This window comes from Anguilla rostrata, chromosome 3 (genome assembly GCF_018555375.3).
Source record: "Anguilla rostrata isolate EN2019 chromosome 3, ASM1855537v3, whole genome shotgun sequence".
NCBI classification, from domain to species: Eukaryota; Metazoa; Chordata; class Actinopteri; order Anguilliformes; family Anguillidae; genus Anguilla; species Anguilla rostrata.
In genome coordinates this window covers 29,620,857-29,637,495 of record NC_057935.1, presented here as the reverse complement: position 1 = coordinate 29,637,495, position 16,639 = coordinate 29,620,857, and the positions used below count along the sequence as shown (strand labels likewise).

The following is a 16,639-nucleotide window of genomic DNA, read 5'->3' as shown; positions in this document are numbered from 1 at the left end:
CCAAGGATTCCAGATTTTTACCATGATAAACACTGTCACTGCTATATTTGATATATTAAAGCATTAAAGTCATGCTTTTAAAATGACATCAAAAATGCAGTTTAACAACATTTCCTGTTGTTAAAAAACCAACATTTGCTTTTTAAAGCTGTGTTTAACAAACAATAAACTATAGGTTATATAGCCATAACAGGCTTTTATAACACTTAGGTAAATAAACAGTCAAATCAAGTTTTAAACATAGGAAAACATTTTATAAATCAAAACATAGTTACTCATCCTTACTCTGAACTGCAGCATATGAACTGCATGAACTCCATTACCACCCCTATCTGAGGGACACTGAAGTCAAATATTTAAAAAAATATCTTACAATTCATAAAATAGTTCCTCACCTTCAGCTTCAACTACTGTATGCCATAAACTCCTAATGAAATTTTTTTAAAACTACAGAATGTAAGGCCAACATGTTTTGTTGTTTTTTTTTTTTTTGTTAATACTGTTTCTCCCCTCATTGTTATAGACACACTTTACCTTTATGTTTGATTAGCATACACTTGGATAAATTAAATAAAACATCAAAAAACTTCCCTGAGTGAAATACATCTTCAGCAATTATGCTCTTACTCAAATTCCCCTAAGTTGTATTTTGTGAGGACAAGCTCCTGCACATGAGCTGTCAGTGGCATCAGATGTATCCAGCATTACAGAATCGATTTATGCACCAGTAACGACCTAATTTGATAAAGATAATGAAATCATATAGTGCTAAACTATTTTCTTAAAATAAAGGACATAACACAATAAATTTGAGATGCAAAACCATGCTATGACCTCTTTTTAGATGAGCCTGATATAAAAATTCAACGTTTGTATTTAAAATTATAATGGTTTTGTTAGGCTATGGCAAAATGTATCAACGCAAATGACAGAAAAATGAGAAAACCGCTAAAATGTGCATGACAAAACAAATGAAATTGGATTGGAAAGTAGAAAATGAAATACGAAGTGAAACATTTTTTAAAAGTAATTTCTTCTGTATTAACAAATTCCTCACATTACTCCCTCCCTTCTCTTTCGAGAGACTTCTTTCTTGTTAAAAATTTAAGTTTCAGAGAAAATACGTTGGTGGTGTTATCTCCGCGGAGTTCTAGGCCTATAATTTCTATCACTACAGCGCCCACCCTAAAGACGGTTCCAGTGAAGGAATTTCATGAGATTATATGTATATAAGTAAGTCTCGATAGCACTTGATTGTGAAACTCTGGTTCTGGTTATTCAGTTGCTGAACAGCGTGCTGGAGTAGGCAGCGACACGTAAAGAAAATGGCTTGGACTGCCTGTATTTCTTGACAGAGTTGATTTTTTTGAATTTTAAAAACAGTCAGCCCAAATATTTAGGAAAGTCGTGGAAGGAGTATGATATAGCATTTACGGCGTTTGGATCATTTTAATTATAAAATTCCCAAAGCATGATGGTGTCGCTCTGGCCTATCTGTGTTAAGGAAAACTCTCACTCGCTGTCTCTCTGCAGGTGTGTGTTTGTTTAATTGAGAAACTTGGTTCTGTCTTCTGAGAGAATCGCATCAAAGAGATAGGAAGAAAGATCTGAATCCGAATAATATTGGGCAAATTAAATCAATCTTGACTCTTACAAACCTTTCCACACACGTTTACCCCATTATTGTACTGTATACTTGTACACACAGGGCCAAGTTCCTTGAAACAATTTAGGAAACACTGGGTAGCTTGTTTAATTTGTGTGAGGTAAGATATTGTTTCTTGAAACTTGGTATAATTTAGATATGAATACTTTTAATGGCAGGCCTAGATTTCGGCTGTTTGAATTAATGACTTATAGACAACGCTTTGTACGTGTGAATAACTTCGTATTTTTGTACATTAAAAACGTGTTTTTCATCAGATTCTACTATATAAGACTGGAACTTTATTTTTTAAAAGGAAGCTTGTACGAAGTCGGGTGCCATTTCTTTTGCATGTTAGGTCAGATTTTGTTGTTATTTTTGAGTTTGTGTTTCTGTTGGTTATTTATTCCTCTGTTAAAGGTAGTCATGTTTAGTTTTTTGTTTTGGATCTCCCGAAAACATGAATTGCTTTGCTTTTCTGTTTATTGAATGAAGAAATTGATTGTTTAATATAGTCTGGTCAGTGCTACAGTCTGGTACAGAGGATTCCCGTCTAAACATTATGTGTTGTGCCTTTAACCTAGTCTGGGGACGTAACACTAGCAAAAACAATATGGTAGCTAATGTTAACAGAAATGGCTAACTAAGTGGTTTCATCCTCACTAGATCCCACATTATCGGAAATTCAGTACTTGCCGCTTTGGACAGAATCAGTGTGACTGGCTGCTACTGTCAGTATTGTCATAGTCTGCACATGCTAAACATAACAGTCTCTCATTGTCAAGATGGCTGCCACTGCCTTTCCCCTGTTCAGAGTCTCTCTGCAATCCTTCAGAAATCACCAAAATATGGTGCCATCCATTCAAAATTAAATCATTGCTGATGGCACAGTAATATTTTACTTCCATTCTTTTGGAAATTGTGTCAATTTGGTGTTTTTTTTTGATCAAGGACATTGTTAAGGGTCTGGGAGCACATGGTGATTGGCAACAGAGCAGTATTTCATTAAGCTTACCCAGAATTTTTTTTCTTCTTTTTTGTGACCTTCTTGAAAAAAGATTACAACCAAAAAGCTGGCAGAGGAATTAGAATAGATTAAAAAATCCCTCAATTTTATGTCTGAGGAGATCAGCAAAATAGTAAAATGGCACGTTAACCTCATGGGTTTAATGGAGGAGGTCCGTGAGCTGAGGGCTACAATCAGCCAAAGGGACCAGAGGATCGAACTGCTGGAACAAAGGATTGACGACTTAGAGCAGTACTCCAATTATCATCACTGGGCTGGATACCAAACATCGCAGCTATGCCAGGGCTGCAGTCGGTGACCGACAAGGTGAGGACGCACCTTAGTTGAGAACATATGTAATAAGAAAAAACGTGAGGAGCTAAATCTAAAGTTTTCTAAATTTGACTGAACATAAATTATTTAGTTTTGAAAAGAACATTGATCCTGAGGCAAATTTTTATAATGATTACAAATCAAATTCTGAATATTATTCTGAGAATCTGTTTAATAATCTTAATTTGGAGGGTTTTTCAATTAATCATTTTAATAGCAGAAGACCCTATACAAATTTTGTTCAAATCAAAGATTTGAAATCATTAAAACATACATTTCAAGTCAGTGCTATAAGTGAGACTTGGTTAAAAAATGAAAAGGGTGCTGGTTTTGTGTTAGATGGGTATGACAATTTTAATGTAAACTGGTTAAATAAAAGGGGTGATGGCGTTGCATTTCAATGTAAGGTAATTGATAGTACAATTGTTAATGATATCATGGAGAGTTTGACAATTGAAATTCATTCTACTAAATTTAAGAGTATACTTTTGAGTTGCATATATAGAACGCCTGGTTCTTGCATTGATAAATTTATGAATACCATAGTTGATACTTTAGGGAAAGTATGTCATAAGAAATCACTTTTTGTTTGTGGTGACTTTAATATAGACTTTTTAAAATGGAATGAACATAAACTAACAACAGACTTTTGTAATGTAATGTTTAGTTTTGGTCTCTGGCCCCTTATTGACAAACCTAATAGGATAACTAAAGAAAGTGCCACACTTATTGCGTGATTTTTACTAATGTTCATGACCAAGCAACAAGTGGTTTGTTTTTAAGTGATGTCAGTGATCATCTTCCTATTTTTGTGATTTCACATAATTTAAAGGTTAAATGTTCAGTTGGTGTAAGTGAGCCTTCCTGTAAATTAATAAGAATAAGGACACCAGAAAGAATTGAAAGACCTTAAAGATGGACCTTATAAATTATAACTGGGATAAGGTGTATGTTGATGATCCTAATCAGGCCTATGATACATTTTTGTTCACATTCATAGAGTTATACAACAAACATTTTCCTAATAGAAAGTGCTGGTTGAAGGATAAATATAAAGGAAAGCCATGGACGACAAAAAGTCTGCAAAAGGCATGCAAAAAGAAAAATTTACTTTATGAGAAATATGTACAATTGAGAACCAGTGAAAGTGAAGAAAAATATAAGTTGTATAAGAATAAATTGATTTCCATTATGAGGTTACAGAAGAAGGAATACTACAATAAAATATTAGAGGACAGTAAAAACAACATTCAAAGGACTTGGAAAGTAATCAATCATATTATTCGGAATAGATGTTATAAATCTGAATTTCCAAGTTATTTTTTTAAATAGCTCTGATGCTACAGCGGACAATATAAAAAGCATCGTTGATGATTTCAATGACTATTTTGTGGGTGTTGTCACTACTTTGGCCAGCAAAATTGCTGTGCCTGATGATAAAAAATATTTGTTTGATAATCTGATTAATGGTTATATCAGTTCTATGTTCCTTTATGGGGGTAAATGAAACTGATATAATTGAAATTGTAAGAAAATTAAAAAACAAAACATCAACTGATATAAATTCCATTGACATGTTAATTATTAAAGAAGTAATTGATTTTATTGTAAGACCTCTGACCTATATATGTATTCTGTATTTTCAAAGAGGTGTTTTTCCTAATAATATGAAATCAGAAAAGGTAATACCAATATTTAAGAATGGAGATAAGCATTACATGGATAATTATAGACAGGTGTCCTTTCTTTCTCAATTTTCAAAAATATTAGAGAAATTATTTGTGAAACAATTGGATCTCTACATTGGTAAATATGAATTATTGAGTGAACACCAGTATGGATTTAGGGAAAATAGAACTACTAAATGTGCAGTAATGTAAGTAAACCTTATTTATATATAGTGCTTTTCAAGGACAAGGGCTACAAAGTGCTTCACAAGGTGCAAGTAAAAGCAGCAAATGTATACACACACAAACACACATCTGTAAAAACAACAATATAAAACAAAATGGAGATGGTAGAAGAAATAACAAAGGCAGTTGAAAATGATGAGTGTTCTATTGGTATTTATATTGACCTACAGAAGGCTTTTGATACTATAGATCACAGCCAATTATTGAGAAAATTGGAGAAGTATGGGATAAGAGGTATAGCTTACTCTTGGCTGGAAAGCTACTTGGAAAATAGACAGCAATGTGTGCAAATTAATGACACTTTTTTACTTCATATTAATGATATTTGCAATGTTACTGAAATGTTAAAATTTTGACGATACAAATTTATTTTGCTCTGGGAAAAATTTAAAGGAACTTTTGTATGCTATTGAAAGGGAGCTGGAAATTCTCAAAAGTTGGTTTGATGTTAATAAATTGTCTCTCAATAAAATTGTCTCTCAATAAATTGTCTCTCAAAAACCATAAAATTACGATTTTATTCACGTAATGTTATGATTTTTTCTCGTAAAATTACGACTTTTTCTTGAAATATTATGATTTTATATTATTCTCATTAAATTACAACTTTATTCTTGTAATATTACGACCTTATTCTCAAAATATCTGATTTTTTCCCTCTCAATGTGGCCCTAATACTCCGTCGTAGGGGTGCGGGTCTCTAAATTGCAGAAAATAATTCATTCGGGTAGGTGGCGGGTGGATGATGCGATTCGGATGACGTCACAGCCGATCCGCGCATCACTAGTGTGTATGTGTGAAACCGCGCCCTGTACTCCTCTGGGAGCAGCGCACACTTTTGTTTGAGTTATTTGAGTTTGATTTATTTATTTATTTAAGTTTGTCAAGCACTTTAAACATCAGAACTTTTTAAGTTTATTTTTTAAACAATTGAGGTTATTGCGATTTATTGTTTGTGCTGTGATTTAAATAAAGAAAAAACATGTATCTGCACCTTTATTCCTGTTTACAATCATTTACATAATGTGTTAAGAAATTACCAATGTGTATGGGAACTGACAAAAAAGGTAACGCTTAAAATGTATTATTGCGCGGTGAAACATTTTGGATGCACCTAATTATGTGCTGGTGCAACTAAATGAAAAAGTTAGTCTGGAGCCCTGTCTAATGGAGAAGTGCCCCTCCAGTGGACAAAATGTGATGCAGTGCAGTAAAGGGTGTCCCTACATGCGTGCGAATGTGGGGAAGTTTCCTAATGGATGCCCCTCCAGTGGAGAAAATGTGATGTGGTGCCATATAGGTGCCCTTACAATTGGATAAACTTGAGGTTCCCTACAGGTGCCTTTCTGATGATAAAAACTCATGAAGTGCCCTTCCAAGTGAGAAAACACGATGCATCGTAGCTTTTTGCACGCTGGTGGGGTCCCATGTCATGCAGTAGCTGCCCTTTTTATTTTTTCGCCCCTGCCCTTCAAACAGCCTGAGTCCGCCACTGGTGTGTGATGACTGAATAAAAAATACTACTACTACTATTACTACTACCAAAAGAGCTGATACTCTTAGCTGTTTAAGTCATAATGATTCAAAAAGATGGCTCCAAAAAAGGCCCTGAGATAGGAAGTAAGGTGTTCTGCTGAGCTGGGATTGATGCAGGCTCTTCCCATTCTCTCCCACTTCTCTCCCACTCACCTGATTCTCCATCTTGGCCTTTTCAAGGTCATCTTTGAGGTCACTGGTCTCTTCCAACATGGCCTCTTTCTCACTGATGACTGCAGCCAGATTCTCCTCCATTTTGGAGAATTTCCTTCGAACATATTCCAGCTCCCGGTCACCTCTGTTCACAGCCTGCTGCTGATTGCTGGAGAAAACAAATTACTGAATGCACAGAGCAACGCACCTCTTTAGTGTTACTGCTATTAGAATATAAGCACAGTGCACAAAGTACACTGCTGAGCGCACAAAAAACTGTTGCACTTTCATAGAACACTGAGCAGTATGCAAATATCAGTGTCCCAGTATATGTACAGTGGTCCAAGACAGTGGGACCAAACAGTTAATGAAATTTTGCCTCCAATATGCTTTTTGCTTTAAAGTGACTGTAATGGGTCCTGATGTTCCTCTCCCCACAATCCACACAGTCTGCAAGTATGAGACGCACACGGTTTTATTGTGCCGGAATTTTGCCCTCTCTCATCATAAAATACACCCTAAAACAAGGTTATAACAAGAACTATTGTATGAAATAGTTATGTTTGTGTAGTCCCTATGCCAGTGCTTGCTATGATTTGTATTTTGTTTTTAAATCCTTTATTTAACCAGGGAAGATCCATTGAAAACATGTTTCTCTTTTTCAAGGATGCTCTAGGGGAAAGGCCTGAGTGAGCAATTGCAAGTGGGTAGTCAGAGAGGGAGAACAGGGGCAAAGCCCCTGGAGCAGTCGGTTGTGCTAAGGGCCCAGCTCAAGGCCACAACTATTATGATAGTGCTGAAACCATAAATTCCTAAAAATATGAACAAATACACTTCTTAAGTTTAATCTGTGAATTTTAAAACCTTATCCTTTTTCATTTTTCCACTTCAATTAATTTTTCATTTCTCATCCATCACAATGTAACTTCAAAACATTGACAACTACTCTGCCTATTGGGATGGTGGTATGCCATCCCGCCAAGTTACACCTTGGTGGGGTGGCATGCCCCATACCTATACAGCACCGTGAGTTTGCCACTTTTCAGGGTTTCGTACAGCTATGAGTGTACTTTTAATAGTCTATATGTTTAAGTGTATGCCGTTTCACCCAATATCCTAGTACAGCGTTTCCCAACCTTTTTCCTTCCGCAGCACACTTTCCAAATTTACAGAATCTCATGACACACCACTCTCAAAAGCATAAAAAATAAACACCCTGCAGCCTCCCTCCACACACACATGCACGTAGGCCTAAATGTTCTTTTGGGGTTTTAATTAAGCGATATGCATTTTAATGACATTTATTTTGGCTTTAGTGAATGGGATTTGTTCATTTAAGTTTTTTTTAATTCATCTGAACATGAAAAATAAAAGGATTTTTCACACGGCACACCTGACCTCACCTGACGGCACACCAGTTGGGAAACGCTGTCCTAGTGACCTAAAGCAGAAAAGCTGTACAGAAACCATTGATATTTTGGAGGAATGTAGCATCGTAAAATAAACTATTTCTCCGTGTTCATAACTCTTACTTCCTGTATGTAAACCGGATTGTTCGTATAGATTGGTTATTGATTATTTAGAGGTTAAAAAATGTGCAGCTAATTTAGCTCTCCTAGTGGCTGATCCTATTATTGTGTTGACTGCAATACCAAATGAACACAAATACTTTTCTGTTCTGGATATCTGCTGAGGATTTTATTCACTTCTTGTTCATTTTGATTTGCAGTTCTGACATGCATTTGTTTTGTTTTGTTCTGCTTTTTTGTTTTTTTCTTCTCAGAAATGGCGCTGGACTTTCACTCGTTTTGCCCAGGATTTTCATAATTCCCCAACATAGTTTAATTTAGCTTTAGCTAAAATACTTAAAGGATTGCCTAAGTTAAAGTCACACAATATAATATGTTGATGATTTATTGATCTCATCCTCAGATGAGAAGACACTCCGAGAGGACATGGAGGTGATGCTGCAGCATTTGTCAGACAGAGGATTGATGCAAATGAGAGTGATGTGTAACAGAACTTCTAACTTATCTACTTTTGAAATGTTGACAGGTTTACCAGAGAGGACACCTGGAGATCTCTGCCTGAAAGGTGGAGAATTTTATGTTATGGGTGACAGATTACTAATGTACTGCAAGAAGCTCTCTCATTCTCTTCCCAGATTCAACTGTGATGACGAACTCCAGCTGCAACGGGCCCCAACGTCAATATCTAAGATTAAGTTTATGTAAAACAAATTATTAATGGTTAGAAAAGGACCTTTCAAACCATTTTGATCCAGACCACATTTTGTCCTATTAGTGCTAACATCAGCAGTAAGACTGCAGGTTAACAGGAGCTAGATGAAGTTAGTTCCACCTGCACTGCCTGCACGAGCAGCGTCCGATCCTCTGCTTCCAGACGAACCTAAAAATTGACACTTCGTCTGGTAAGGGCAGTGGGGAGGAAATTTAGATGCCTTTAATTACATAAATATTATTTTGATTTAAAGGGGGCCTTTTCTGCAAATTTTTTATTTTCATTTAAATGTACACACGACTTTTGTTCTGGTTTTGCATGGTTATTGATTTAATTTTAATACTTTTACTATTTACAACTGCAGGCACAATTGGCCATTTGAGTGCTTACTGATGCCATTATACTCTTTTGGGAACATATAGCGTTCACAGTATCTGGTTCTCAGCGGAGAAGCATAGGCCCCTCTCCAACTGAATTTTTTTTTACACACCACACAAATTGTGTGAGGTGCCTTGACTTTCTTTCTTTGCAAAAGGAGGGGAACCTGGATTTGCAAAGTTTGAAAGCCAAGAAAAGGAAATTGTTAGGAGGATTGGGAACTATCCTCTTGTCAGGAATGTTTAATCTAACACAAATTTACAAAACAATATTGTATCATATATATTATAGTTATTTACCAAGAAAAAAACAAGCCACTGTGGCCGAGTGGAGCGCTATGATTACGGATCATCGGTAATAGCAGGCCAGCTTCTGGCTCCAATAAAACATCCAAGCTCCATGGCACATTGTAGACAATGTTCTACCTGTATTGGGGCTCAATGTTGACTCTCATCACACACTAAGGGGTGTTGTTACTTTCCTTAAGTCTGCAGGCCTGGATGTGCTATGTGCTGTGTAACTGCTCTCATATTTCCCTGTGGAGACCATTATCAACATTGGTGTAAATGGCTTATAGAAACTTATTGCATTGTCAAAAAGTAGGCCTAAATGTGTTTTGTAATGTCGCTTATGTTTTACAAATTTACATTTTGGTTTTGAAGTGACCAACACTCCAAAATCTCTGGCTGGCTCAAATTATCACACACACTGGTGCGGGAAAGGTGAAGTGATTATTAGTGAAAATTATTGTTCTAGGATACCGGTCTGTTTTACCCCAAACCCTTGCTATTTGACAGGACAAGTTCTTTTACAGACCCTACATATTCCTAATTTTCACATAGAGCCACATAATTGGTCAGTGAGCATATATTATGAAATAGACAAATTGGAAAATCTAAGTGATAGCATTAGGGCCCACCATCACTTTTGGTAAGAAATTCCTAGTGTTAACGGTTAAAACTGCTGGAGAACAAGAAAGACATTTTCGAAAAGTTCTCCCTGGAGGCCGTCGCACACTGCACCGTGAGAACACACAACACCGCGTCTTTTTGTTCTTCAGTTGTTCTGATTGCGTCTTTTTGCTCAAAAGTTCTACTTCTTATGAAGTATACTGCCTACTTCAGGGGTTATTTGATTGGGGCATTTAAGGCTTTAAATTAATAGAGGGGATCAACAAAGTGAACGACAAGAGATTCTTCCGGTTGAGTTCTGTTAGTAGAACGAGGGGACATAAATGGAAATTTAAAAAAAGGTAAATTCCGTACAGATATAAGAAATAATTTTTTCACGCAGACAGTAGTCAGTGTGTGGAATAGCCTGCCAGGTTACGCAGTAGAGGCGCAAACTCTGGGGATTTTCAAGACTAGGCTTGATACAGTGTTAGATACTATCTAGTCTGTAGGTAATCAGAGCATTAATTTAGTTAGGAAAATAGCGAGCATTGTTGGGCTGACTGGCTTGTTCTCGTCATTATGTTGTGTTAAGTCAGAGTTCTCACACCTGGTTGCCAAGGCTATGCAAGCCATGGCTGGAGGGCAGCCAGCAACCAAGACCAATAGGTAAAATGATTAACAAAATTAGAGATGGCATTGCTTTTATTTGCATCATAAACTTGTGCAGTATTTTCACATGGGTCTCTCCACATTTATGATGACATTACAATATGTATTGCGAAGATTCTGCTCTTTAAACGCTCATGAAACAGCACTGATTTTTGTCATTCATTTTCGAGCCTGAATTGTGCGTTGTGTTCAATACCGGTTTCACGGCTTACACTTAACAAGAGGTTTTCCTTTTTAAATTTATGCTTTCTCAAGTTAAATTCATTTTCACTAAATTTAGTCCTGTCTTAATTAATTATATTTGTAATAAGAAGAAAAAGTTTGCTATTTTTTGCTAATTCCAATTATTGCCATCTTTGTTAAACAGTCGTCAGCAAGGTATGGATTAATTGAAATATCTTTAATTTTCAGAACCCAGCAGTTTTAACCATTAACACCCTCGTTTGATGTCCGGCACTTGAATAAATGGACTACCAAACACAAGTGCATCAACCGTTAAAACACCTCACTTACCCAACATGTAAAATATATTTATTTGATTTAATTTGGTAATTATTATAGAATATATTTAATTATAAATTAAATCACCAAATTCGTTGATAGGCAGAGCAAACTGTCTGGATCAACCTTTATCAAAATGTATAACTCACAACTGATGCAAATTGAGAAATGTATTAAGTTACAACAAATATTCACGTTTAATCTAAAGACGAGGTTCAACTACCTTAAAACAATTAACAAAGGTTACAGACATGGACAGACACACAAGAAATTAATGAAAGCAGATACCAAAGCTTTTGTTCCAAGGCAATCCAAAATTCAGAATAGTCCAAAAGAATCAGAGATGAAAGGTAGAATGGCAGGCCTAGATATAGGACTCAGATGCCCACTTCAAACTGTTACAAAACTACCTCCTTCCAAGTTGCCCAAACTTAACTGACTTAACTCAAAGAAAGCCACATATTTTAACCAGTGAAAAAGAGGAGGGGGCAAGGGCAGGGGCATGGACACCCTCTCTGACACACACACACGCAGACACACAGATTCACACCTCAGATGGTAACCCCCCTGTTCCTGTACTGTCTTATCTCCAGGCTACGCTGGCTGAGCACTTTAGCCGCTTTTCCACCGCATGGTACCGGCTCAACTCGACTCGACTCTACTCGCTTTTGGTACCAGGTACTTCATTTTCCACTGCAGATAGTACCCCCGACAATGTAACTGGTCGTCATAGCGACGTCGCATGAAACTGCCGTTTCTGACCAATCAGTGGTCTGCAGTGTTTTACGTCACCTTTTGGTATCACCTCGACAGAGGCGATACCAAAAAAAGTACCAGGTACTACCAGGTAGTATCCACAACTTTGCCCAATGGAAAACCACAAAAGGCGAGTAGAGTCAAGTCGAGTTGAGCCAGTACCATGCGGTGGAAAAGCGACTTTTGAAGCATCCTCTGGCTGAGAATGGCCAAATAGTGAATTACATGTCTGACACAGTCATGTTGTAGTTATCTCTTTGTTATCATTTATTATGCATTATAGGCTACATATTGATCTAGACTATTGATTATTAATTGATTATTTGATTGTTATTCATGTAAAATAAACAGAAACAGGTTGCGGTATACTGTTTGCTTTAAATGTAGGCTAATACTTTTACCACTGCATAGGCTATGTTACACAATTTTATGCCAAGAAAAATGCTAGCACATTCACAAATAACTATATATTTAATTATATTTGTAATTCAGTTAATTAATTTCATGATTGATAATCAAGAAATGTAAATAGAAACAGGTGGACAGTTATCCACTCAAAGGTTATGGTTACTGGTGGCCTGATTCTACAGCCGATGGTACATCCATGGGAGAGATGACAGGTCTGTCTAGGAAGAACGCCTAGCTAGCTAGTTTTCTGTGTTTCTACTCACCACTGGTGTTTTGGTTATGCATTGTGAGCTCATTCATTGACATTCATTGAGTATTACGTGGAAAGTCGTGTCACTACACGTCAGACAGAACCGTCGACTTGGGATATCCGAACAAATTCAAAACTGGTTTTAGATGTAGACCAGCTCACCAGACATTCAAGCTGAAAGTCTCAGGAATTTATTTCAGATTAGTGTGGGATTTCAAAATTAGTCAAGGATTTATCGGGGACTTCAAAATCGAGAGAAAAGTTGTATAGTGCACACTTGGCTTAAATACAATTTTAAAAAACATTTTTTTAATTTAAATAAAAATATTTAAATAAATAAAATGAAAATGGTGACATGTCGACTAAAAGGTCAGGAAACTAAAGCTGAAGAGAGATTGGCCCCTATCATATAGGAATTAAGGTGATAAACCTGCGCTGGGTGGGTATTCATGGGTATGTTACAAATTCACATTTTGAAAAATGATGATTTGGCTGAAGTAGGAATGTTGTAAGCTAGACCGGTGGTTCTCTACCCTCTCCTGGGGGCCTCTCTGGAGTAGTAGTGCAAAACTGCAGAATGTGACACTGAACAGAGTTTTCCAGGGATAAAGAGCGACCTAGGATGTTCTGAAGTTTGAGTAAAAAGCCCCCTCAATCAAAATTATAACTCAAGACAAGAACCTGTCCCAACTGTATAATTATCAAGTTTTCTTATTTGTTAGTTTGTTTGTTTATTTATTGTCTTCAGTCTACATTTTGCTTTGTCTATTTGTTTGATAGGTTATGCTATTTTATTTTCTACCTTATCAATTGAGTTGTTGATTCATAAGTCATAATGTCTTGATTGTTTTTCATTATGTACTTGTATACATGTAAAGATTGTCCCATTTGTGTCTTATTGAAAAATAAAAACATAACACCTTTTTAGCAACTCTGACAATGAGAACACGCTGTGTCCAAAGTCTACTGTTAAAGTTATTCATAACAATTAGAATAAAAAGACAATTGATGGGGCCTTCTGGTTATGGTGTAGTACTGAAGGGTCACAGTTTTCCTGCTCAGTTGCTTCAAGAAGATTATTGCATAACCACCCAAATACTCTTAAGAAGTTTGACAAATTGAAGCTGGGGTAATTTAAGAGCTGAATATGCCGAAAATCCAAAGGAAAGATAAATTTGAAAAGATGGAAACGCAAACTAACAAGGAAAGCGTGTCAGACTCGGACTGCGAGGATGGAGGCGCCATATTGGACTCTAACGAAGGGGAAACTACAGAGAGTGAACAGCTGAACGGTGTCACCAGCGCCGACATTATGACAGCTATCAAATCCCTTAAACAGGACTTTCACACTGAAATTGGTGGCATATTATCTCTGTGGTGTGGGGATGGCTGGTTTAAGCAGCCACACCTGCCCTGGGTCAAGCTAATTAGACCTGGCCAATTGGATAATTGGTTAAGAATTAGATAATTGGCCAGGCTAATTGGACCCAGGAACAGGAGTGGCTGCACCTGTGCGTAGTGAGGTAATCACTGCGCACAGGTTAAATCTAAAGGTGGGGACGGAGTGTGGCACAGTAGGTAAGGAACTGCGCTTGTAACTGAAAGGTCGCAGGTTCGATTCCCGGGTAAGGACACTGCCGTTGTACCCTTGAGCAAGGTACTTAACCTGCATTGCTTCAGTATATATCCAGCTGTATAAATGGATACAATGTAAAGTGCTATGTAAAAAAAGTTGTGTAAGTCGCTCTGGATAAGAGCGTCTGCTAAATGCCTGTAATGTAATGTAATGTAAAATCTGCCATCCCCACTCACACAGGGAGCTCTCTGTCATGACAGGGTTTAAGATCTGCTCATTTGGCTGTACCACCTTGCCAAACCCTCGTAAAATAAATCTGGACTGTTGGAACATCATCTCCCTGTGTCTCTGTGCTGGAGGGCCCCAAGGAAAGCCACTTCGGTGGCCTGTGGCAGGCGTGTTTGCCACAATCTCTTTTATACTCTTTTATTCCTTTTACTTTTTATACCTCTTGTAATCTTGGCGCATTGAGAAAGAGGGTTCCTACCCTCAACTGTCACCGAGAATCTTAAATAAAGGTTGAATGACAGCATCTGGCAGAGGCTGCGGGAGAAGGGGGTCGTCAAGCACCGGGTACTCTTCCCAGTTAGGCTACTCGTGATCCATGAAGAGCGCACCACGTCTTCGACACACCGGCAGAAGTCAAGTACATTGCTGAGTTGGGAGATGCGGCATAGTGGCAGGAGATGGAGACCAATGACCATTTCCTCTGGTTGCAGGAGAGAGATCTAACCACAGATTTTGGATCGTATTAATGGCCCACCCTTTGTGTTTTTTTTGGGTTGTTTTTTTTATTTTTTCTCTGAACTGCAAGGGGGAGACCGCTGTGTAAAGGTAACTGGTTAGTTCAATGTATATAAGCCATGAAGGTATCATAAATTTTAATTTGTTGATATTTTATGTTGCAAGATTTAGATTTATATGATGGCTTGATATGCCAGTATTTCATTTACTATAAGCACTTCATGGGAGAACTGGAATACTTTCACTGAAAGAAGATAAGGAAAAGAGGGGAGGAGAAAGCATGTGGAAATAATCACCTAGATACTCATCTGTCCTCTCAAAACTATTAATATGAGACTAAAGATTATAATGGGCCATATTTGTGTTTGTTTTACTGGACTTTTTGGACAATTTAAAATCTGACTGGAAATTTAAAACTAGAGGCTAACCTGTGGTGGAGGCAAGTTATTTTTGATTGACTTTCTGTTTTGTTCAGGGGTGGATTGGAAACAGAAAATGTAGGTGACATGAGCAGAGAATACAAGGGAAATTCAAGAATAGATGGTTCCTCGCTATGGTGTGGACCCGTTGATAATAGCAAAAGGGAGTTATATTACAAGGGATAGGGGTAGTCCATGCATGTTCGAGCTGGACTTGTTTAGGGGTGGGTTTTTGAGTTCTAATGCATCTCCTCACAATGTTTGTTTTTATTTGAAGTTTAGTTTGTATGTGCCATCTTCTAATACACACTCCTTTAAAAAAGGGTATACCACAGATATGAGAGAAACAACATAAACAATGTCTAAAGTTAAGGTTGACTGCATTTTCCTGGAACTGTAGAGGCCTAAGTAAAATTGTAAAAGTAAAACAGGTAATGAGCAGGATAAAAGACTTAAAAGCCAAGGTTGTATTTTTACAGGAAACACATTTGTTATCTGGAGATAATCTGAAGATGAAAAGGAGATGGCCTGGGCAAGTATTTTCAGCCTCACATTCATCGAATGCTAGAGGAGTAATGATATTGATTAATAAATCTGTCCCAGTGTAGATACAGGATGTGGTTGAGGACCCAGCTGGCAGATTTTTAATAGTGCACGGTTTCCTTTTATATGAAAAATTAAGTTTGATAAATGTATATGGACCCAATAGGGATGATCCTACTTTCTATGGTTATCTTTTTATGAAAATTTCAACACGTCCAGGCAAATATATAATAGCTGGGCATTTCAACTGCACCCTTGATCCTGAGAGACAGATCTTCTGGTCTAGACAACACTCATGTACAAACTAGGAAAACAATAATTATTTCATTAAAGAATTGAACCTAGTAGATATATGGAGATATCTAAATCCCAAATCAAGAGAATTCTCTTATCATTCTGGCACATCTCAGACTTATTCTAGGATTGATTATTTTTTAATATCTGCCAAGCTTATCTCAAAAATTGAAGGATGTCACTATAATAGCATAGTAATCTCAGATCATGGAGCCGCATCTATGGTTTACACAGAATCAAAATTAGTGTGTGTACCTCCTAAATGGAAATTTCAAACAAATTGGCTTCAAGATCCGAAGTTCGTGGAATTTTTAGGTAAACAAATTGCTTCATATTTTAAAATTAATATTACTCAAACTTTTGCCTGTGTTAGATGGGAGT

General features: G+C 37.0%; 1 protein-coding gene across 3 annotated transcripts in view; it reads right to left on the bottom strand.

Moving 5' to 3' along the window:
- LOC135251988 (nuclease SbcCD subunit C-like) overlaps positions 1-16,639 on the bottom strand; it is a 49,449-nt gene that overhangs the window by 26,999 nt on the left and 5,811 nt on the right. For all 3 annotated transcript variants that reach the window (XR_010329239.1, XM_064329899.1, XM_064329900.1), the window contains exon 3: positions 6,587-6,755. Coding sequence is in view for 2 of the 3 variants with exons in the window: in XM_064329899.1 (XP_064185969.1) it covers positions 6,587-6,755 (169 nt within the window). In the remaining variant the exon portion in view is untranslated. The remainder of the gene's footprint in view (positions 1-6,586; positions 6,756-16,639) is intronic.